General features: G+C 34.8%; 1 protein-coding gene across 1 annotated transcript in view; it reads right to left on the bottom strand.

Moving 5' to 3' along the window:
* Positions 1-815: 815 nt before the first annotated feature.
* LOC144444841 (E3 ubiquitin-protein ligase RNF19A-like) overlaps positions 816-27,075 on the bottom strand; it is a 40,754-nt gene continuing 14,494 nt past the window's right edge. The window contains exons 3-10 of the mRNA XM_078134393.1: positions 25,042-25,238; positions 20,779-20,923; positions 19,708-19,870; positions 18,421-18,535; positions 16,642-16,803; positions 15,803-16,043; positions 15,130-15,224; positions 816-6,957 (exon numbers count right to left, since the gene is read on the bottom strand). Of these exons, the coding sequence (XP_077990519.1) occupies positions 6,452-6,957; positions 15,130-15,224; positions 15,803-16,043; positions 16,642-16,803; positions 18,421-18,535; positions 19,708-19,870; positions 20,779-20,923; positions 25,042-25,238 (1,624 nt within the window). The 3' untranslated portion in view covers positions 816-6,451. The remainder of the gene's footprint in view (positions 6,958-15,129; positions 15,225-15,802; positions 16,044-16,641; positions 16,804-18,420; positions 18,536-19,707; positions 19,871-20,778; positions 20,924-25,041; positions 25,239-27,075) is intronic.

Genomic DNA, 27,075 nt, shown 5'->3' on the forward strand with positions numbered 1-27,075 from the left:
ATAATAAATATAATATGGGTTTTATGAATAAATTTGACAAATAGCACGCTTGTAAATATGAATTTGATTAAGTTATTCCCAACCAAATCATCCATCCTCTCCCCAACCACCACCAAAATCACCCTTTCGTAGTCAGCCCCCTCCGTCACAACTTTTCTCATAATATTCACCTCCCATCACCCTTTCCAAGAATAATTACTCCTACCCATCACAATCACCCTTTCACCTTATTCACCCCCTCCCAATCACCCTTTCCATAATATTTGCCCTCTCCCCACCATAATCACCATTTCCCATATTTACCCCTCCCCATCACTCTTTCCCATAATTCACCCTTTCCAATAATAATCACCTCTCCCCATCACCCTTTCCCATCAGTCACCCTTTCCCATAATAATCACCCATCCCCATCACCTTTTCCCATAACAATTAACCCCTCCCCATCAGTCACCCTTTCCCATAATAACCACCCCTCCCCATCACCCTTGCCAATAACAATTAACCCCACATCACAATCACCCTTTCCCATAATAATCACCCCTCCCCATCACCCTTGCCCATAACAATTAACCCCTCCTCATCACAATCACCCTTTCTCATTCCCATCACAATCAAGTTTACAAAACACAACCATTTCCTCCCCATCACAACCACCATAATCAGCCCCTCCATCATTCTCACTTCCCCAGTGCTATTCTCGATTCCTAACATAACACACAAGGTCTCTCTTGTACCACCAAAGATACTATGTTTGTGTAAAGAAGTCTCTTTGTCAAAGGGTTTTCCTCTACAACATAAATTTACTAAAATCAAGCTTTTGCGTCATTATTTTTACCAAATATTTTATTGCAACAACAGAAAAAAAAAGTAAGAACAGTTCGTCGTTGACATTCAAAAAATTCCACATGAAAATGAAAATGATAACACAATAAATAACAATTGTACAGAGCACAATACAAAAGTGTGTACACTGTTTCAATCAAATATTATATTGCAGTAAATCAAAGCGACCATTGTACACGAATTAAACAAAAAGTGCACAATCATGGAAGATGGAATACATTTAAATAAATTTCACTTAGAAAGTAATTTTCACATTAAATATTACAACAACATAAAATAAAAAATTTCAAGTGATAGCTTTGATGTCAAGCTGTGTTGTACTTTGAGTTTGGTTCACACCGAACAAGTTACGTCTGTAAGGTATGCCATGTTAGGGCGCCCTCATGCATTGGCTTTACCCCTTTTCATGGCTGTATCAAATCGAGGTTTTTCCTTAGCATTCAGTAACCAGTTTTTGCTTGCAGCCTTAGTCTGGACAGGAAATTATTGAGGGAAGAGAGACACGATAGATGTAACAGGAAAGAAACGAGTTAGACTTCAAGATCATTGTTGGCACTCTTGTTAGCGCTTGCGCATTCCTTGGCACAATATCGGGAATCGGTGGTGAAAGCGTCATTCATGGGGAGTGTACACTCTTGTTAGCGCTTGCGCGTTCCTTGGTGCAATATCGGGAATCGGTGGTGAAAATGTCATTCATGGGGAGTGTACACAGCAGCAGATCTTTCAGGCTAGATACAAATGAACTCAGCCACATATCCCAGTCACACAAACTAAGAAAAACTACAGTTGTATCCAACTCGCTCCACTCACCACATAACAATTGGTTCGCTTTTTTGTTTTTATGCTTTGAAGTAATTAAATAACTTCATATATAAATTCGTTTTCTGGGTAAGTGTTATGCAACTGTGACTTTTGATATTTCATTCTATGATTAGTATGAAGTCATACTAATACAGGATTTAATGAACCCGGAAGTCTGCATGGGGTTGAAGAAAGCTTAAGAAATCCAATAAAAGACAGAAACTAAATTTATAAGATTCCTCATCGCAGAGAAGCTTTTTCACTGGAAAATACAATGCCTAATAAGGGACAAGAGTGACAAACAATATTGGCTAGAGATGAACTTTGAATGACACTTTGAATGACGTTGACTTCATTACTTTTATGTGGATGGAGCCATGCGTCATATCCAACAGACCTTTACTAGAAATCATGCCCTCAGGGGTGAAGTAAAGCCATGATATAAATGGGTGAACTGACAAGTCAATAGAACTTTCATATCAATCACGCCCTCAGTGGTGAATTACAGCCATGATGTGAGTGTATTGACAAGTCAACGCACCTTTCATATAAATCATGCCCTCAGAAGTACAGTCATGATGTAAATGGGAACTGACAAGTCAACAGGCCTTTCATATAAACCCTGCCCTCTGGTGACAAAGAATGGAAATGGTGTATACAGATGACCTAAGAAGTCAATAGACCTTTCCCATGAAACATGCCCTCAAGTGACAAAGAAGGGAAACATAAGAGGGCAAATTGACAGTTACAGCAACTAGGGCTTTCTTCTTTGATTTTCGATAAAAAAAGAAAGATGCGAAAAATGTATAATATACATAGGATGAATCAAACAGTGAATAGAAAATGAAATTAATCACATCTTATCTGTACACCAATTTCAGACTATTAAACCCTTCAACAATTTATTCCTTTGTTCAAATTTAAGAGCTAAGGGACAGGATTCAGAGGTAAACTTTTAAGTACATGCACCATTGAAGAACCTCCTGAAATTTTTCAAAAACTACACTTCATTTAGTCACTTTATAATACAAAAGTGACAAGCACCTGGTTATGAACCAATCAAAACACTGGAAATATATTACCATGACACCTGAATTAATATGCAAATTAATTAACATTACCATACATTAATCAGTCTGATTTATGCAAATTAATTAACCATATATGGATCATTCTGCATTATGCAAATTATTTAACCATATATGGAATGGTCATAATCTAACATTACACTGAAACCATAGAGTCCGATTCCAAGGTGATCAGTTTCTTTTACATGATAATTGGAACAAAACATACCATATATACAAAATAGACAACAAACCCACTGGGTGGGAGTGAAACTGGGACAAGAAATTTCCACATTCCTCAAAATATCAAAACTCTCTGACATTTCAATGTAAAAAATACAACTTGCTAGGCAATATATTTTTTTCCCGAAAAAAAATTATTCAAACGTCCACTTCACTGTATCAGATTCTTTACCAATAAATCAAATGGGAAGAACTGCTGCACATATAAACATCACGCTTTAAATTTTTTACATTTTTTTTTCTGAAGAAATATGACTTTAAATTTATAACAACACTACAAAACATTACTACTAAATGGTCACGATACGTAATTATACAAACGCTTGAATTGTCACGGGTACATAATTATACAACGTTGTTCAAGATACATACTAGAAATATGGAAAATTAATGTATGAATCATCAATTTGTAATCAAACAGTGCTGTGTGTATACCACACCACATGAAAAATGTTACGCCCCTCATCTGGTGTACCCTGCACCCCCTATGTTGTTAAACACTTGGTATGATCTCATTCATTTCTATACCTATTTCACCTATTTAACATCTAAGAAGGCATGGTAGGATGTAACGGTGGGACGTCCTTAGGCACTGAATATTACCTTAAATATAACATGACTTTTTTTTAAACACGCCTAATCAGCATACCTTGTTGATTTCACTGCCTTCCACCCCTCTCTGTACAATAAAGCGGACCAACCCTCCCACTGGTCATTCCAATATTTACAGTATACGGGGGAAAAGGAAGGCTAAATCTGAAGGTGCTTCAAAAAGCTGTTTTTATCATGTAATGTTGATATCTCAAAAATAAAGATGATACATGTGTACAGAGTAACCATTCTAATAATAACTAACTTGTTTTTGCTTTTTTTACAAAGTCTGTTGTCTGTTGTAACAGACATTCCTTTATATATGCTTTGTGTATATTCTTTATAAATACCAAAACAAAGTTATTTGCCCCTAGCACTGCTTCCCAAGCAAAATCAAAATGTACATACATTCTCAAAAAAAAATTATTTACACAATCTCAGCAAAAAAAGATCTCGTAGAGTTATAAGTAATATCTCCTTTTATGTACTCCGACACTAACTGTCCATCGACCCAGGAATGAATATCACTCTGTCTATATGCACTCCCGTCTCAGCTCCGTCCTGTAAATGTACATAATTATGGGGCAAGCAACTCCCCATTATGAGTAAATCTTTGGTGTAGACCGTTTTTCACCCCTTCTTTCTGTAAAATGTTCTCTTCAATTCACTAGTAATATACTGGACTATACCAAACTACCATGAAAATAGGGATTACAGGGTCCCCTGTCCTGAAATCTTCAAATTATTTCACTATCCCTTTACCCCTACAATGATCTTGCTATGTATGCTCAAGTTATACAAAAAGTTGCTCATCCTTTTCATAGAAAAAAAAATCTAATTTTTATATATATAATATATTTTTTTTAAAACGAAAACTAGCCCAATTTTCATTTTAGCTCTAGATATGTGATAAAAACAACAAAAAGAACAGAGAGAGAATGTGGATGGATGCATTCCACTAGTGGTAGTATTCAAACATGTACATCAGCTTCACAATATGAGTCATTGCTTATACCATTAAACGATAAAAGTGTACGTATGCAAATTTTTAAATAGCGTTTGTTTCCAGACATAGATTTGAAATGTACATAGTAAGTGCAGCATACACAAAAGTTCCCTCCAATAGTCAAGTTCAAAGATGACATAATCTGGCATGTAAAAATGTCTTCCCCATTATGAATATACTAAAGAATATCTGCTGTTTTAAACTTTTATTCCTCCGAAAAAATGACCATTTTGGCACCTAACACACGATTAATTTCAGTGATCTGAAGGTTCAAATAAAATCATATTTTCAAAGAAAAATTTCTGCTCACAAATTCAAAAAAAAATGAGGGAACAAATCCCAGATTTTCACTGAAATCTCTCCAGCATTGCCAGGATAATACTACAATGGGAGAATTTGGCATTCGCTTCCATTGTTTGACTCTGATCTGTGAGTAGAAATTCTCATTTGATAACATGAACTCAGAGTCTATAAACATTCATTCCCCGCGAGATCATATTTATTTCACATGGCATGATAGCATGTAGCTATAGTGTAAACCATTCACTGATAGACAGTAGCAATGCTCAAATAGCGAGATTACAATTAAGTACAATAATTATGGAACTAGTGATGTCAAGGCTAATGAGAACATACACCCTTATTGTTCATTAAAATATGATCCAATTTTTGAAAAAATATGTATCGTTGTATTAGACTTAAATTGGACAACAAATTGGCTGGGTAATATAATAATATTACCTAGTGCATAATGTAAGCCTTATTAGTATTCTTCTATGGTAATGAGGATTGTTCCTGTATTCAAATTTATGGTAATCACTTAATGAATATTCAGTATGTCTTCAATCATTCACTTAATATGCATTATGTGATGTACTACATATTAAGTAAAACAGACGCAAAGACAAAGTTGCTCATAATGGAACAAATATTCAGTGATTTGGCGCATTTACAATTGGCACTGATAAGAAATTATGGGGGTTTGTACTGCAATCTGTGATTTGAGTGCTGTGTTGCCATATCAAATACTAATCAAGATGGTTTAAGTATGACACAGAAATTTTAGTTTTTGCCAACATGGGTGAATGACCTCATTGTCTTGATATTGACTACTGAAATTTGAACTGAAGCAGTACAGATTTGTTTGCCGGAGCTACATGTAGACGTTGTGTAATACTAGTACTAAAGAGGGGAACACAATGTTAAACACTTTGTAGCGCTGATCTATAAGTTTTATGCAAAGCGGACACTCATTTGCTGGTAAACACATTTCAAATTCTACAAGATGTGAAGCGACACTCATTTGATAGTAGATACACACTGTTCAATGCTACGTAACGTAGAGCTATATGTATTTTAAGCAGTGGACATTTGTTTACTACATGGTAGATGTGGGTTGTTCAAGGTATAGGTATTGTGTTCAGCAATAGACACTTGTTTGCTGGTAGATACAAGCTGTTCAAAGTTACATAGCATAAAGCCGCAAGTTAAACATTCACTGATAGAAGCATGCTTTTTAACATGATGTAGTGTGGACTCATAATTAAGCAGTGGACATTTATTTGCTAGTAATACATGTAGACACGTTGTTCAACGCTATACGTACTGTAGAGCTAAAATTTAAGCAGTGGACACTTGTTTGTTGGTAGATGCACGTTGTTCAACACTATGTAGTGTAGAGCGAAGTTAAGCAGTGGACACTCGTTTGTTGCTTGATAGATGCATGTTGTTCAACACTACGTACATGTAGCATAGAGCTAAGTTAAGCAGTGGACACTCGTTTGTTGCTTGATAGATGCATGTTGTTCAACGCTATGTACATGTAGCATAGAGCTAAGTTAAGCAGTGGACACTTGTTTGTTGGCAGATGCACGTTGTTCAAGACTAGCATAGAGTAAAGTTAAGCAGTGGACACTCGCTTGTTAGTAGAAGTATGTTGTGCAACACTACGTAGCGTAGAGCTATTGCAACGTCGCCTGGCACTGTGTGGATGATCACTTTCTACCTCTGTCAGTGAACTGACGGCACCACTTGTAGTACTACTACCGCTGTAGCTATGTATGGAAGTACTGTCAAAACTGCCACGTCGTGGGCTAACCTCCTCTGTCACAGGCTCACTAATTTTCACACCATTCTTCTTCAATGAGCTGCTCTTCTTCAAACTTCTCATCAAAGGTTGTGTTGTTGCATCTTCCTTGTTGCTAGGGGTTTCAACTGAAAGGCGTGAAAGTGAATCACATGTATCTGCACCTGTAGTAGATCCAGCCTCAGAGTTGTGTGTAGTAGTAGGGGGTTCAGTTACTATACTACTGTTTCCACTGCTGTGCCTAGACTTAGCTTTTCTCTGTAATACATCTACATGTACTTCAAGGGGTGCTGGAACACACTGTTCTTGACAACTAGCACCTAGATTTAAAAGAGAAAAAGTCACATAAGAGAATGTATATAATTATTAAAACAAAATGCACACACAGAATCCATCCTAGTTGGCAGAAAATACAAGTTTCTCAACATACATGTACACAATTCAATTACTGTATTTGGATAGAATACAATTACTGTATTTGGATAGAAAACAATTACTGTATTTGGATAGAATACAATTACTGTATTTGGATAGAATACAATTACTGTATTTGGATAGAATACAATTACTGTATTTGGATAGAAAACAATTACTGTATTTGGATAGAATACAATTACTGTATTTGGATAGAAAACAATTACTGTATTTGGATAGAATACAATTACTGTATTTGGATAGAATACAATTACTGTATTTGGATAGAATACAATTACTGTATTTGGATAGAATACAATTACTGTATTTGGATAGAATACAATTACTGTATTTGGATAGAAAACAATTACTGTATTTGGATAGAATACAATTACTGTATTTGGATAGAAAACAATTACTGTATTTGGATAGAATACAATTACTGTATTTGGATAGAAAACAATTACTGTATTTGGATAGAATACAATTACTGTATTTGGATAGAATACAATTACTGTATTTGGATAGAATACAATTACTGTATTTGGATAGAATACAATTACTGTATTTGGATAGAATACAATTACTGTATTTGGATAGAAAACAATTACTGTATTTGGATAGAATACAATTACTGTATTTGGATAGAATACAATTACTGTATTTGGATAGAATACAATTACTGTATTTGGATAGAATACAATTACTGTATTTGGATAGAATACAATTACTGTATTTGGATAGAATACAATTACTGTATTTGGATAGAATACAATTACTGTATTTGGATAGAATACAATTACTGTATTTGGATAGAATACAATTACTGTATTTGGATAGAATACAATTACTGTATTTGGATAGAATACAATTACTGTATTTGGATAGAATACAATTACTGTATTTGGATAGAAAACAATATCCAGCATCAAATACAAAATTCATCCTTAAACCTGCACTAGCTGCAAATAGAACATTTTTCAAAACAGTTTTATTATATATAGTGACTTATTTCTAATATACTATACAAAATTTAATTCAGTCTATTATCACTCTGCTTGGGAAATACCTAGTATACATCTTGAATAGGCCTTTGCATAATATGCCATGGTGGCACTCTACTTCCTGTCTATGTGTACCTTGGTGGCGCTCTACTTCCTGTTAGTGTGTACATCGGGGTATACATGGTATAGGTTACTCGATTAATCATAGAGCACTGCTGCTTTCCTCGATGTCTGAACAATACAAAAAACATCCCTGATTTACACTTCTTCAGAATACCAAAGGACAAAGCTCATAAGAAACGGTACTATAAGGTGATGATACCCCCAATTTGAGTGAGGGCGCTGTATTCTTAAATATCCTTTACTTGCAGTTTCAAATGGCCTATTTAATATTTGACTAATTATACATGCAATCATCTTGTCACCATCCTATGATACCCTACCTTTATTTCCTACAAATCATTAGTAAGACTTCCTTCATAATTCTTGAACCTACAGTTACCTGATGTAAGGGTTACACAATATCATTTCAACATTATTTACAAGTCATATACTTTGAGTTTGAGTTAATTTGTGGACTAATCTGTCATTTCAGAGGAGGTGTTTGACCATATACATTATCGGAATATTAGTAGCAAATTAGTGGATACTTACATGCTATTCCCCAATATTTGTCTTCATTCAGCCAAGGAAAATATGAGTGACCTAAGGGGCCTTTATCACTACGAGTCACTAGACAAGTAGTGACGACCCTTAGGTCATGCCTATTTTCCGGCTGAATGAAGAAAAATATTGGGGAATAACATAATTATACCAGCGCCAGTAATATCAAAGAAAAATTGGAGAATGTAATCAATGGCAATTTTGAACATTTTGACTCATATTACGAACATAGCATAACTAGTAACGTAGATACACTTGTCGTGACATGGACATGTGTTGTCATGATGCAGAACGACCACTGAATATACCAGTATACTCAATACTTTTTGTTCCACTTGGCTCGTACGTGGTATAATCATATATGTAAGTCGTAAATCATAAGTTTTCATTTCAGAGAAAGTATCTGACCACAAACATCAATAAATAAGAATATTTGTAGCAAATTAATAGATACTAGTAAGTCATATATCGTTTTAATTTGTGTACTGATCTCAGAGGTAATGTCTGACCATAAATATTGTAGGAATTTTTGTAGCAAATTAATGGATAATTAATAAGTCATATATAATGAGTTTCAATTTGTGTAACAGTTTCAAAGGAAGCGCCATGATCAAAAAATTTGTAGCAAATTAGTGGATAATGAATGATATTCATGAACTGTGTGATAATTCTGTATTGAAAGCAAAGCTGTCTAGACTGGTGCGGTCGTTTCTGAAGATACAATATTCGGTTTTTTTGTTGTTGTGGGTCAAATTGATGAAAACAGCATTTTCTTAGTATGAGTCACCGCATACTATAAACAGGGTACATTAAATGTTGGTGTTTCATAAGAAATTGGTATGTGTGTGGGCGGCATGTCTAATTAGAATGCTGGTCAGAACTGCTACTAAAATCACCAGAGAATTCTCGATACATGAAGTATTACTGTATAGGCACATCATAAAAATAGCAAATATTCAATTTCTAGGTCGACACCATAAATTCCCCTCCACACACTTCACATGCGTTACTATAGGTGTGCGTGAGAATAGGTCAACCTTCTTGTTCTATTTTGACCCTCTAGCATGCGGTAAAAAAGCTATTGTAGGTACCAAGAATTAAAGCCCCCCATTTAATACAACTTACAAGTTTCTGTTATCACGTCAGAGTACTACATACACTTACATAAGGCAAAAAAAAAAAAAATGATTGTGTGTTTCAGATGGCATTAGAAAATAGGGTAGGCAGGACGGAATTTTATTTTATTTATCTTTTTCAGGTTATCGAAAACACATTTTGTTTTTGCCCAAGGTTAGTTTTTGTACATACTATGGTTGATTGAATTCATGAATAGCATATTATAACACCAAAAAACAGGAAAAGATCCCCAAAAAGACTGTACCATCATAAACATTTTATGTTTCCCCCAAGAACAATTTAGATAAAGAAACAGGCTTCCCACAGACAACCTATTTATCAAATATAAACAATACCATCCAACTCCAACTCATACACAGACACACTCACAACATCTTCAGAACAAAGAAGCTATAAATGAGTGTCATCCCCTTACATTGCAGGTTCTGTGAAGCTCATTTCTGATCTATCTAAACAGTTCTTGAGGAACATATAAGATGTGTATGGTACGCACAGTATTTCAGCAATCACTGCTTGTTTTTCCTGTAGAAACATTGTTCAATATATAATGTACTCTGATGCTCATGCTGTCATGTAGGTACTTATTTATCTATATGTTTCTTTTTATGTGTGTCATGTACAGCGAATTTCATGTTTTTCATGATGAAAAAATCAGATGAGCATTTTAATGAATATCTTATTGATACACTGACAATACAGTAAACCTGCATTTGACTATTGTAAGCTTCAAATAAAACAAAATTTAATGGAACTGACAAAAAGAATAAGGCCGTAATTGACAGCTATTTTCGATTGAAATCAGGTATAAAATGTAAATAGCAATGGATACATGTTATTTTAGAAGCTATTCTGAGTCAACATAGCATGGTAGAAGTGATAATGTGTGTAAAATGAAAGTTGGTACTTGAAGGTGAAGTGAAGTGTTTTGAACAATAGTAACCATTATGAACAATGACACTACTTTAAACTGTCATCTTTATTAGAAAGAGAGAGAGAGAGAGAGAGAGAGAGAGAGAGAGAGAGAGAGAGAGAGAGAAAGAGAGAGAGAGAGAGAGAGAGAGAGAAAGAGAGAGAGAGAGATAGACTCAGAGAGAGAGAGAGAGAGAGAGAGTGAGTGAGAGACAGACAGACAGACAGACAGACAGACAGATAGACAGACAGACAGAAACAAGAGTCTCAGAGCTACCATAGTGAACACAACACAAAAAATTACTGAAATTCTGTGTAATAGATTTGACAGTCCTGTTTATCTAACCTGGGATCTTGCCATAGGGTACTGTCATCCTTGGCTTTTGTTCAACAGATCTAATATCTTGTACAAGACTACACAATATAGCACTGAGGAATGTTTGGTAGGTAGTGGATGCTACAGAGGTTACTAGTAACTTTATACAGGTTAATAATCAACCCCAATGATCAACAGATTGACCATGTTTCTGAATAGGACATTTCCTGTTGGTTTCATTTTCAATACAATACCAGTTAATTGCACATGATAATATTGCTTGGCAATGTGCAATTAACTGGTTTTCATCACAGTGAACCTTGAATTAAGAAGTGAGTCAACCACAGTCAATGAGTTGGAAACGAACAGCTGTGTCGTTCATTACACCTTGGATCATACAATTTCCTACTACATGTTAGTGAACTCGTCATCTCCTGGGGGATTAATTACTAAATACCCTATGCACGATAACGACTGTATACTGTACACTGTTAACAATCTTAACACCTAGTAATAAAACTTGACAAGCGATCTCTTCGTGCTGCCTTCTCACACTTTATCGTAAGGTCAAAAAAATCCAGACTAACGACAGTTTCTAGTTCCCTGTTAATGTCTGGCTGTATTCACAAGACAAAGTTATCGAAACTTTTGTCATAATTTTCTTTTTTATTCACCTCTCTCTAAAGTGGCACTAAATATAATAAGTGTGCTTGCTCAGTGATCAAATCCTAACAACATCTGAAAAAAACATGTTACGAAACATGTAAATCTTAAAATGCTATCCTCACTTTCATAACAGTAACTGTCTACACGCACGCACGCAAACATATTTTGTTATGCCTATAGCCCTACTAAATTAGTGTTCAGCAAGAACAAGACATCCAAAAAAATGTTGATAAAGGATGGTATATTATATTGCACACATATATTATATATACTAATAAGTATATATCATAACTGACAGGAAATAACCCCCCCCCCAAAAAAAAAAAAAAAAAAAAAAATGATATTTACGGAAAATCACATCAATCAATAAGACAGGAAGAACTTTCCAAAAATAGGAACAAAAATAAAGTCGCTGTCAATATTCAGTCGACTATTCAAAAATATTGCTAAAATCGATAGAAGACGTATCCTGTTTGTCACGACTTGCAAAGCCACAAATCAATATTATATGGATCTGATTCTGTATTCTGACTGCTAACTACCGTGTACAGCAGTGTCTAGTTATAATAATCCTGCTAGGGAAATCAATTATACCATGTGACATATTTCTCTAGTTTCTTACAGTAGTAGATAACCAATTAGTCTGGATGTTAACGTACTAATCAAATAATCCCTAACCCTGTCTGGTCAAACTGACTCAATTATGAACCAAAAAAAAAAGTTAATAATCAAATTTCTACTCAGAGTTACGAACCCAGGGCCCATGCGATGAACATTCATTCTCACACAAAAAAGTTGTTCATGCAAAATGAGTGAACCCCAACGGTTATAGTGATGTAAACAGTGTATAAGTAACATCCTGAGCTGACAAATATACCATATTTGGATATTACATAACTGCCCCAATAAACACCAACTTATCTTTGGGTAGAATTTTGTGATTGATTAACAAAAGACATGATATTATTATTAATGACTGTGTGGGTGGCTTCAGTTGAATTTTAGATTTCATCTCCTGCATCTCAGGACTTCACTTAGATAGATGTAAAGAGATATCTTAAGATTTGATGGAGAATACATTTGTAGCACTAGATGAATAACCAATGTAGATATACATTCTTATACTTCACACAAGCCAAATTGAACACGTTTGAGCTAAAAACATGAGATTTACTTTTACAGTATACACTCGCTGTTCTACATCGTATATCCTGCACTTCATCAAATATGAATCAAAACATTTAACATTATTTTCCTTGACTTTTCATGAATTTTGTTTGCAGAGAGGAAATTATATAATCAATTTTTATCATTATTCACCATTAAAAATATATTAATGACCTTAGACCTACTTGTCTTTCAATTAGTGGTGACAGGAGCCCTGAGAACACAAATATTTTACAACTGATTGATGTAAAATTTGAGGTAAAAAAATTGCTGTTGGTTGTGTTTATGAAAACTATTTTTTTTGTAACATCATTGGAGTCTCTGTTCTTACGGGCATTTATTCATTTATTAATTTTTGTTTGTTTCCTCTACATCGTAAATACTAATATTCAAGGGTTCCTAAAACTCATATTCCTGGAATATCTTTAATTAGTTTCCGCTAGCTTTTGTTGTTTTATTTATTACTATGTACTAAACTACAATATAGACATCCATATGTATCAAATACAGAAATGGAGTGATATGAAAAGAGGCACAACCATGGCAGCCCTACAGCTATAGGCTTAAACTAATCACAAAAAATTAAATATTAAAAGGCGATATGTCTTATTTGTATATAGTGTTTTTCCTATATTCGTTGCCTTTTAAATTACAGCTAAAACGATGTTGGCTTGGTGTTTCACTCATGCAACATGCCATTTAATACACATCCTCAGACAACTTCTAATGCAAAAGAAACAATAAATACTGTGCCGTGGCACAGTGGGGATGTAGAAGTAGTCAAATTTAAATGTTGATCAGTTAGAAAATGAACAATTGCAGCCATTAAGATCATCAAGTTCATGTGTAATGTTTTCATTAGAAGCCTGTTTTTACTGTACTGTGAAAGAATAGCAATGCTTATCAGTGTTCAATGTCATTGGGCAAAAGATCCTGCTGTGTTTGTTGTCTAACTTTTACTGTTAGTCTGGAGTTGAAATATGTCCAGCACTGTGTCAAAAACATAATGTAATGTCCCATGAGTGAAACACCAAGCATATACATCATTTTAGCTAATGTATACAACTGCCGACAGCAGACCAAGGATGAACAGAATCTGTTACAAATAGGGAAAGTAAACAAATGAATTGGATTAATAACACCATGGCAAAGCAGGTTGGCACAGCAGAGACTTATATTACATTTAATGATTTGATAAGAATAGATGTCTGGCCTCTTTATGTGTGTATGAAATGCCAGGGAGACTTCTAATTTGTTTGTGAATGATTACATGTATGTACAGAGGTCATCCAACTGTTCTTATCAAATGATGAAATGGAATATAAGTCTTTGTACTTCCAATATGCTGTGCCAAGTGTTATTAATCCAATTCAGTTGTTTACTTCCCCTGTTTGTAACAGGTTCCGTTCTCCCCAGTCTGATGTCGGCAGTTATAAATAAAGTTTGCGATATGAGTGCGAAATTTTGTCATTCATGGGGGTACAAATGTAGCTTATCTGGCCTATATACGAATATTGAATATACATATTAAATGTACATGTATTTTAGTACACCTGTAGGTATTTGGTGGGTACTTAACCCACGCATACACATATCTCCCCTACGGCCTTTTGTGAAAGAATAGTAATTCGAAATGTCAAGGATTGTACTTAAATATTGATGAGGCAAAAAAAAAAAAAAACTGTTTGGTTTGAATAACCCAACCCCACCTAGTTTTTCACGCTGACCATAAACCTTTTTAACATATTCAAGAAAAAAATAATAAAATTTTGAAAATTGTGAAGTCTCGCAAGAAATTGTGGATGCGGAAACTGACATCAACTTAAAATGACAATATAAAACCGTTCTTAAAATCTGTAATGGCTGTACATCTGATAGGAAGATATCAATAACACAGAGACCATGTGGAAAACATATCATAAACCAAATATGCATCACTGATTTGAGATTGTCCACTACACTACAGCTGCCCTATAGTCAGTCTCAGATCCACACTGTGTGTGTTTATGTAAGTAAAAATAAAACTACACACTTTGGTTATTATTAAAGCCTCTTCAAATGACTTGAGGTGCATTTATTTACTATCTAAGCTTTACTGTGACGACAGACTTCAAAATTTTCAAACGACAGCTAACTTGACTAGACACTGGTGTGGTGATAAGCTCTGCATTTACTATACTTGCTAGCCCTGTTGGTATTGATAAATGTCCACCTACCAGTTGTTGTACTAGAGTTATCTGCTATACTCAGACAGGCTGATTCACTACTCATACTGTGACGGTTACTGGCTGTGTCTACATGGCCATCCGTCCTGTCAACACACAAAGGGAAACTTTTTATGTTAAGATGTCACTTATCTCATCTGAAATATGGCCAGGGTTGGTATCTCTATAATACTGTGTTGGTAAAACTTTTGTTGATCATCACTGTTAACATGTACAAACAAAGTGCATACAGGAGACATGCATTCTAATGCCATTGAACTGTACTACCACTTCAAGTAAGGGAAGGGAAGTGAGTGGGTGGTTGGGTGGGTGGGTGGTTGGGTGGGTGGGTGAGTGAGTTAGAGTGAGTGAGTGAGTGAGTGAGTGAGTGAGTGAGTGAGTGAGTGAGTGAGTGAGCAAGTGAGTGAGTGGATGAGTTACACTGAGTGAGTGAATGAGTGAGTGAGTGAGTGCCTGCGTGCATGAGTGAGTGAGTGAGTGAGTGAGTGAGTGTGAGTGTGTGCGTGAGTGAGTGAGTGTGTGCGTGAGTGACTGACTGAGTTTGTGAGTGTTTGCATGCATGTGTGCATACATGCATTTGTGCTTGCGTACATGCATGTGTAAGTGTGTGTGTGCATGCAAGAGTGTCACTGAAAATGTTATAATACTAAAAGCATATGTTTACCTGGTTTGTCCAATACCAGATGGTCCAGCCACCACACTACCAGAGAGACTGCCTGTGATACTGGCACCAGCAATGGCTCTAGTACTTGCATTATCACTCACTGTGTCACTATCACGGATGACACCTACACGGTCAATATGACTACCACTGGCACTAAGACTACCAGTCATACCACCAACACTGGCTTCACCAATGCTAGGGTTAACAACAGCCGAATTGACTTCAGCAGTACTGGCATCACCTAGCAATGGGATCGACACAAATTGTTACCTAGATTATCAACACACATTTCACAGGTGATTCTCAAAAGTAATTTGATTATACATCTTACTGATGTCACTCAATATACTTCACATCTTTGTTACATAAGTGGACTATAAACAATACATTATTTCTCAATCTAGAGAGAACAACTTACAAGTAGCTTAAGAAAAGTACTGTCACACGTATCTCTACATTTGCTATAAATGAAAGATACTTTTAGCACATGTTTGTTGATTATTGTGCTTTGTAATTTGTCAAGACAATGAAATTCTAGTAATTATGATGTCATCATCTAAGGTTTTCCCATAAATCCTTGCAGGAAATCACCAAAATGGCCGAACGTATGTCAAGTGTATGTCTACAAAACTTCAAAGTCGAATAATTTGAATATACAGCTGGAAAATATAGCCTGCAACTGCTGAAACATTAACAACATTCAAATGTCACCACTGTATACTTTATATTATAGTACTTTTCCAGGTTCTCAATATTCTCAATGATTTGTGAGTTTTCATATCTGCTTTGTAACACATTTGGCTTCCCGTACGCTAGGAAAACCTGAGACAATTCTGTACCTGAAAATGTTCCTGTGACTCCAACAGTGACGTCATTTTCATCATCAAACTCAATCCTTACACCACCACTATTACTGGTTGTTACTCCACAACCACCACTACGACATAGCGATATAGGGACTACACCATACACGTAGGCTAGCATAATTGGTACACCAATACCTGGGGGGAGAAATAATGAGTTGAAAATGGTTACTAGTAGTCAGTGAGAATGTATACAATATGGCCAAATAAAAGAAAACATATTGTGATTCCGATAAGCCAATCAACCCTAGTTTAAGCTGCTGACCCTAAGCATTTGTTTTATAGTATACATGAAATACAAAAACAAAAGAAATTCTTTGTCTTCTTGACCTTCATGTACATCTGTTTTCTTTCCCCAGTGATGTCCATACATATTTCATCAACTATCACAGAAGGGGTATTCTGACCAAATTGAACATTTTGTTTGTTTTTGGGTCGAAGAAATATTTTTTTGAAAATAAAAACAACTGAAAATATAAAATGAAATAAAATACATCCCAACCTACCAACCCTATTTTCTGAGGCCATGTTATCGGAAAAAAACACAACTATTTTTTTCCCGCCTAAGTGTAATGCTATAAAGTCCCTTCCCTATAGGATGTATTTAATTGGTTACTTCATGTAGCAGTGTGTATACAATTTATAAATTTTGTTGTTGTGAGTCAAAATGAGAAAAATAGACATTTCTCGGCAGTCAGCACATAGTAAGAAATAGGGGAACACCAAATTTTGTTGCGTCACTAGAAATTGTGTCAACTTTAGTTTGAGCTCAAGTTGTAACATGTATTCCATATATTTCAAACACTTCCTACGCAAGGTTTGAAATTCTAGCACTTTTAAGGAGCACTTGAACTCTACACACATGATACTAAATCATGTGTTTTCCAGACACATTTTATTTGAATGGCAAACACTGCTAAAGAATCCAATATACATGTATATTGGTGTACCAGCACAAAATGGCCATAAATGTGCTCACTTTGAAGTGCTATTAAAATGACTTTATAGGAATGCTCTACTGAATTAATTACCATGCAACATCTAAAATACATCAAATACACTATCATCAAAATCTAACATCGTGCATAATACTGAGTTCAGTTCAAGAATCGTTCCACCTAGGCCTGGCACTGTGCCAGTATTGGGCTCCTGCAGTGCTTACACTGGTCTGACTGTAACACCTTTACTAGTATGTTAGTATCAAAGTGTTGTGTCTAACGCTGGCATGGCACATATATTGTGTTGCACTTAAAAAAACATGGTAAATTTAAAAGGCGAGACAGGAGTATAAAAGGTCCTCTAACTTTGTGGGGGTTATTGTCAAACCTGAATATGTACAGTAAATGATGCAGCACTTCATCTATGAAAATCTATGACACCAATGAGCAGCTGGTGATTTGGTAATAAATTTAGTATGTGTGGATGTCTGAATGATTAGGGAATGTGTGAGTTGTTACAGAAAGGTGATATTTATAAGGGGTATGTACAATTTTGGACAAAACATGATCGGACTGGGGCTTGTTCGTTTTTCATACTGAAAAGCCGTCACTGTTCATTACTCTAAATTATTCAAGATTAGGACGTCAAGGTGCTAACGACAACCATATGGATGGCTAGTTATTACTCATTTTCAGTGTGTAGCATTGTGCAGTTTCTTATTGGATACTGTGCAGTTGTATCAAACAGAGCAAGTGAACAGTAAGCTGCAATGCGCTGTACAATATACAACATATATTATGGTAAATAAATACGTACCGACTGTAAGAGCTGCGAGTACTGGGGATACTATGATTGACAATGTAACACCACCGGTAATAGCCAAGTTACGTTTATGCTTTGATACGTTCTTGCCTTCATATTTACTATGGATCTATCAATCAAAAAAAAAGGAATGTTACATACACATTTGAAAACTCAATTGAACACATACAAACATTTTGTAATTATAGTTACAGTCATTGATATTTTTCAGATAATGTCGCTGAGGTGCAAAAAAAGTTGAAAAATAACTTATTTCGGGATTAACCCTTCAGACAGCCACACTTCATAAAATTGATGTGGACAAGTTAGAAATAATTATTGTGAATTAGAAATGGTCTACATTTTATCAACTATTTAATTTTGATTATATTCCAGACGGAGCCAGCATCTATATCTCATACAAATTTTTCAGCAAAACTTAAAATATCAAAGACAATAGTTTTTTTTTTTCTGTGACAGTCGATAATCATGTTTCTTGAAATGTCAATATTATTGTTAAGTGTACTGAAAATTTATGAATTGCATAAAAATAGAACCATTTAATGTGACTAAATATACTAATGAGAAAGACATGTACTCAGCAAACTTGAGATTTCTGTTTTTGTTATTTTGACGACTGAAAAATCATGTCGAGTGATTGAAGAATCTATTTCACTACTCGTCAGTTCTTCATTCACACACTTAATATATTATTTCTCTCTGTCTATCTCCCAGACTGAGTATGTCGACAATTTCAACATCACAGAAATACTGTACAGAATGAAGTGATTGTAACTGTCAACTCGAGCTGTGATAGACAACTTATTTTCACGCTACAAATTTTACAAATACGTAATCATTTGTAACATAAAAACACTGATTCAAAAGTTTGTACATAAAATGTATCTTCCTGCCTACATATACTGGTATCTTGAGATGTGACAGAAATTTACTTTCACGCTCCAAATTTTACAAAATACACTATCATTTGTAAGATGGAAACACTGATTCAAACGTTTTTACATACATGTAAGTTCCTGCCTACATATACTGCCATTTTAAGATGTGATAGACAACTTATTTGCATGGTACAAATTTTACGAATTCACTGTCTGTCATTTGCATAACTGAAATACTAATTCAAAAGTTCTAACATATATAAACATGTCATGTGTACCTTCCTACATATACATGTACTGCCATCTTAAGACGTTCCTTTCATGCTACAAATTTTACAAATACAAATATGTACACTGTTATTAGTAAATTTACGAAAATACAGATTCAAAAGTTTGTACATACCTTCCTGCCTACATATACTGGTATACCAATGATCATGGCTGGTACAGCTATACCGGCAACTAAAGCTATCCCGACAGGAGCACCAACCAATGTCCCTAACTGCCATAGGATCTTCTTCTTACGACTCCAAGGTTTCTTACCCCAAAATGTACACCCAGAAGGGCTGGAAATCATCACAGCAAATATTTACAATTATTAATTAATAGTTACATATGAGATACCAAACCATGGTACTGATTTTAATTTAGTAAAATCGTTTCAGAGACACTGAATAATTAAATCAACGTGATCAAGGTCCATACTAGACGGATCGAAACATCACATTGGTTTCCAATTTACCGTTCCAACGCAACTATATTTTACTGCCCTATTGATTCTTGGAACCATGAACAATATATTCTCTATTTTAGTAATACTTCCACAACTATTTTCAATATTGCTGGAAATATTAAAAATTTAATATTTCAAGTTTCATACTTTTCATATATTATTATAAAATAGTAACAGTTAGAATATAACAAACTGACAATTAGTTTTCTTTCCATAATTCAACACAGCTGGAAATGTCTAAATTTATATTTCAAATAACTTCAGATATCATATATCATTTTAGTGATCGCAGGGAAGAGAGTACACAATTACATATTCAACTTAATACATATCATAAAATTGCTGGAAATATCAAAAAATTAATATTTCAGTTTCATTTGTGATGAAGCAATGACAATTAGATGATAACAAACAATCGACATTTATTTTACTTTTACATAATTCAAATACGGATGAAAATATAGTCAATATAATATTTTTAGCTTTTCTTGATTCCATATTATTTTATTTTTAATGCTTACAATGAAGAAAAGCAATCACTGTAACAATTTTTCTTTGAATAATTTAACAAATTTCTGGAAATATTGACAATTATCATTTCAGCATATGACATGCTATTTTGATGGAGTAAGGCGCCATCAATTCAATTCTTTCTTTGCCATCCGCATGTAGGTAGGTATGGTGGTAGATTTTAATAGAAGAAACAAACCCCACCCCACTCCACCCCACAGTTTTCCTTACCTGAGGTAATGTAAATCGGATATTTCTTTCATACATAACCAGCAGAACTCAGCACCACATACTGCACAGGTCATGTGATTACAAGAACCATCATCCATCTTAACAATAAACGCTGAACATCTAGGGCAGGGTTTGATATCATCACCTGTAAACATGGCAACAGACAACAAAAAGATGAAGTAACAATAAACACTGAACATCTAGGGCAGGGTTTGATATCATCACCTGTAAACATGGCAACAGACAACAAAAAAGATGAAGTAACAATAAACGCTGAACATCTAGGGCAGGGTTTGATATCATCACCTGTAAACATGGCAACAGACAACAAAAAGATGAAGTAACAATAAGTGTTGAACATCTAGGGCATGGTTTGAAATCATCACCTGTAAACATGGCAACAGACAACAAAAAGATGAAGTAACAATAAGTGTTGAACATCTAGGGCAGGGTTTGATATCATCACCTGTAAACATGGCAACAGACAACAAAAGGATGAAGAAACAATAATCTTAGACAGGGGTTGATATAATACCACCTGACAAAAGACAACATTAAGATGTGGTAACAATGGATACTGAACATCTAAGACAGAGTTTGATATAATCCCCTGTAAACATGGCAACAGACAATATAAGGATGATGTAGAATTCAACAACTTTCCTTACACATTGTGATTATAGTTGTCTACTTGGGTACAAGAGTTGATATCATCACCTGCAGCCATGGCAATTGATGACAAAGGATGAAGTGTAATTGACAACAGACGATTTAAGAGTAAAAACTTATTATTTCACACCATGCATCTACAAATATAACTATCCTATCAAATAGGTGCTATTATCATCTGTAACCATGGCAACAGATGACAAAAGGATGAAGAGCAATACATGTATGTGACAGAGTGATGACAGCAACTTATTGTGTTACACCATACAGGTACCAATGTAATTATTATCCAGTTATCAAAGGTGACATCAATACCTGTAGCCATGACAACAAATGACAAAAGGATGAAGAGTAATAGAAAACAGAAAGAGCGAGGACATCAACTTATTGTTTTGAACCACTGAGTATCATCTTGTCATACAGGTGATATCACCAGCAGCCATGGCAACAGACAAAAAAGGGTGATGGAGAATAAAATAGCAACATAACGATTACAATCTCATATTTTCTTCTGCAACAACAACTGACTCAAAATTATCAAAACAAGGCGTTTGTGTCATCACTTTACTACACAATGTACACACATCAAAGAAGAATCTGTTGCCATTCACACAAGAAAATATTATGACAACTATGAAAAGAAACCATATTTTCAGGAAGTACATGATTGCAGTATGATATCATTATGTAAGCTTAAGTACATGTAGTTCCTATGACTATTTATACAGTGTGCCCTCTAAACAAATTTGACCTGCCACTAGACTGAGGCACACAATTCCTGGTGTTGCATCAAAATTTGGTGTTCCCTTATCTCTTACTATATGTATACATGTATGTATGTGGTGACTCACAAGAAATGCCAGTTTTTTATCATTTTGACTTAGAACAACAAAACTTGGCTATTATTAGAGGGCACACTGTTCCTATATGACGCGTTACGATTACTACAATCATCTCGACTCACGTATAGGGAAAGTCGTTATTCTAGCACTAAAATATATGCTATCCTCGACTGCGTTCATATAAACGCAATGTTATCACGACCCCTAATGACTTCAGTTTCAGACTGAAGAGGTGGAGTTCGGTTAAATTAAGAAATGTCTTTTGCTATCCCTAATTGCGTTCTTGTACACGTGATGACGTTATCACGACCCCTAATGATTTTAATTTCAGACTGGAGAGGTGGAGTTTTACATTAAGAAATGTCTTTTCCTACCCCCGACTGCGTTCATATACGGTACACATGATGATGTTATCGCGTTCCCTGATGATTGCAGTTCAGACTGGAGAGCTGTAGTTTGGTTAAATCAAGAAATATCTTTTGACATTTTGCTGTGTGTTTCAAATAACCAATCTGACAGACATACATGTATAAAGTGTCATTCATACCAACAAGCTCTCATTAAAATTGATAAATGACCATTCTTTTCTCATCAATCTATGTTTTTTTTTAATAGTCTCTTGTACAACAGCTACATTATATTTCTAACGGACTCGTAAAAAGAACTCGTCAATTACTGACAACATAATAACACAAACAGTATTCTAATTCTAAAGTGATTGATTTTGTTGTATGTGACTAGGATGGCATCTAACTGTTATCTTTCATAGAATATGAATAAATGACTTGAAGTGTTGTAAAACATTTTTATAAAAACAGTCACCAATTAGTCTGCATACCTATACTGTACATATACAGGTATTCAGTTTCCCTACGGGTGTTTCCATGTGATTATCACATGGGAAAGTTTCAATACATGTACATGTATGCCGGCTCCAATTCCCCTATGTTGTTTATTCTATACACCATTAAGTCATGCCTCATTGACTTCAAGGTACATTTTGTAAACATAGTAAAACACAACAATTTTATACAGCAAGAAAATATTGAAACGATGTGTTGGAAATGAAATTATCACTCCTATTTGATCTATGTGCATGTTATGTGTGTGTGTGTGTGTGTGTGTGTGTGTGTGTGTGTGTGTGTGTGTGTGTGTGTGTGTGTGTGTGTATGTGTGTGTATGTGTGTGTGTGTGTGTGTGTGTGTGCATGTATGTATGTACATGTAGGTATGTCTGTGTATATATGTATGTATGTATGTATGTATGTATGTAGGTACAGGGGTGAACAAATCCACTGGTCCTGGGTCCAGGACTAGCGATTTTTTTGGGCGGACCACACAAATTTTACCTTGTCTGGTCCATTGGACCAGTACCTTACTGTTAATAACTATGTTAAAAAGTCATCTGAATATACAGATTCATAGGAAAGATTTAATGTTTCACATTAGTGGGACCTGGGACCACTAATTGTCTCAGCAGGACCACTGGATTTTTTAAGATCACCAGTTCACAAAATGATTTGTTCACCCCTGAGGTACATACGTATGTAGGTATGTATGTATAATGTCTATGTTTGATATTAAGTATGAATGAATGTATATGTGTGATACATGTATATTACATGTATGGTGAGTTTGTATACATGATGTATATACATTTGTATTATATATATGATGAACACTTGGACCACTGTAGCAGAGAAGAAAATTTGGTGGGGATTTTTGAAGGCCACGGTACAGGGTGAGTGGATACATAATTAATACTAAACACTGTATTGAATAAAAACAAAGCAGTTACTCTAATTTGATTTGATTGTGTATTCAATCATCATAAACTTATAACACTTACTTTGCAATGCAAATAAAATCATTTACTGTTAGTATTTTCCTCTGGGCAAGTCTGTGTTATGACTCAATATGGCGCCATGGTCAGAAAATCACTCTAGATTATAATAAAGTTATTTGACTGATTTCGACAAATATTCCTAATTCATCAACGCACATATTATATTATAATATTGTGTTTTCAATTAAAGACAAAATTACTCATTTTCCATTCAATCTCCTTGATTTGCATCTGATCACATTCTTTGTACTATCACACAATAGTCTTAACTAATCCAATTTCTATTCCAGTAATTTTCAGGGGATCGTGGATCAGTTTTTTTTTTCAAAACTGGTTTAATCAGACAATTGAGGAAATCTGTCAACACGACTACTGACGTAAGTGATAAAGTTTCCCATTAGTGGAGTTCACTTGCTATAAAATCATGACATCAGACACTGTATGAATGATTCTTTATTTACTGACAGACAGTCCTGATGTACAGACAGACAGACAGACAGACAGACAGACAGACAGACAAAGATGAAATCTGGTGACTCATAATACCTTATTTGAAATTGAAGCATAGTCTGTCAGAAATATCTCCGCATCGAGATAAACATTTATCCCCATAGGAATAAAACAATCAAATGTAATTTCCATATTTATCCCAATTGATATAAAGGCTAAATTATTACAGATAAAATACTCATCAAATGCATGTATTGAAAAATTACACAAGACAATGTATGTCTGACCCCCTAGCTTGTTTGATATAAATAGTCTATGTCAGTACTCAAAGGAAGAGATGTCAAGAAAGATAACAACAACAACAACAACAACAACAACAACAACAACAACAACAACAACAGAAAGAAAGAAATGTGGTACACACAATTAACACACTTAAAATCCTTAAACTGCTTACCCATGCCAGAGCTGATGCTGTGTCTGACACTGATGGATGATGTTCTATACTTAGCCAGTCTCTGCTGTCTAGCCATATCACATGTTTGGTTAGGATGCCACACTTGTTTACAGTGATAGCAGAAGTTGGTATTACATCCAGGTCTTTCACAATGTAACTTAGGACAGCTAGCACAACCAGATGCAATCACCACATAGCTGTGAGACGAGAGAGGGAGAGAGAGAGAAATGTATTAAACTTTCATCTCATGAATTCATCTAATAAGTGCATTTATATATTTAATATACATTGTACGTGCATATAAAAAAACAGCTTCAATTCTGGTAAAACCATGTTACTATATGGGAAGTTGTCATTCTGATGAGGAACGGTGACTGAGTCAGTGCTAAAAACTTTGAACTACTTGACGTGCATTATAACCTTTCTAAATTATTTGATCTACCAAGCTGATAAACATTTTTCATCAGCTTGAATTCTGACAAATTACACACCTTAGTAGCTACCTCCAGGAGACAGCTTAGAGTTTAATCATATGACAACATACATGTACACATATCATAATACAGGCATATCACATGAATGTACTACTCGCCACTACAAATATACATGTATGTAAACTACAATTATGAATGTCCATGGACACTTTGTAATCATTTGATCTACCAAGCTGATGACCATATTTGGTCAGCTTCAATTCTGACAAGTTACACACCTCAGTGGGCTACATGTACATGTACATGTACTGCAAGGTGACAGATTATTAACCATGACATGCATGTACACATACATTGTATCAATAATACAGGCATATCACATGAATGTACTTGGCAATAAAAGTATAATCAACTACATGTACATGTACAATGAAGGTCCATGGACTTACAAAATGAATATTTCTACCCATCACCATTTCCACAGTAAACACATTGAAAAACTGTGATGTTTATTTTGACAAGTCAATTTCAGTGTTACATCACATGTTATCAATGATTACCCTGTATTGTTCTTATACATGGACATGTACACATTGTATGACACAACAACAGAAGATACAAGTATTACTATAGATTGTCTATCCTTATCAACAACAAATCATTTGCACCTTAATATCAAAGTTGAACAATGGTAGAAATGAGTGTCACAGCAATACATGCCCTTTGAAGTTTGTGGTGTGTTTTCTAGTGAAAACTACATTTTGTGATCTACAAATGTACATGTACCAATTCCTAAATAGGGAACTACATGTACATGTACAATACACTACAAATGTATTTTGGTCTAACATTTGATCTTCTAAAAAACCAGAATGGTCTCAAAATAGGATATTGGTTTTTGGTCAAAAATGGGGTCTGGGGTTATCAGTATTGGTTGAACACCCCTACCAGAAGTGGCCACTGGATGCACAGAAATATGCAAATTGCAACATTTTTCTTCCTATTTTACTGTGTTCCTAACCCTTCGGGAAAAAAACACTGGTACTGTACATGTACAATGTATGTGTATACAATCGTGTACATGTAAATGCAGGCCATGACAATGCGCATTGTACTTGACATGTACATTTTTTGTAACACATACTAATATAGAAATTCTAAAATACATTATTTGCATGTAAATTGTAATATAATGTAGCAACACTAAAGAAATGATACAATATACGGGTATGTAATTAATTAGTTTCCATTAGTTTATATTAAGTATATATTTCAATATTTTTCACACAAATTTTATATATTTCAGATACACAAATTTTAATACATGGTTATTTCAGCACATTGCACATACAAGTACTGGTAGTCTACCGAGTGAACCCACTATAAGGACTTTGTACATGTGTCTAGATACCACCTGTGTACATTTTTGTGTTTATCAGTTGCTATTAATAAATCTATAAATACCCATAATATTTACTGTTTACAAATACAGACACAGTATACACATTATATATGTAAATGTGTTGGTGTCATACTGAACACTTTTTCTAACAGTGCCTAGTGACATACCAGAAGGTCAACTTGTTACAGAATTATGTGT

The sequence above is a fragment of the Glandiceps talaboti genome, chromosome 13 (assembly GCF_964340395.1).
Source record: "Glandiceps talaboti chromosome 13, keGlaTala1.1, whole genome shotgun sequence".
Lineage (NCBI taxonomy): Eukaryota > Metazoa > Hemichordata > Enteropneusta > Spengelidae > Glandiceps > Glandiceps talaboti.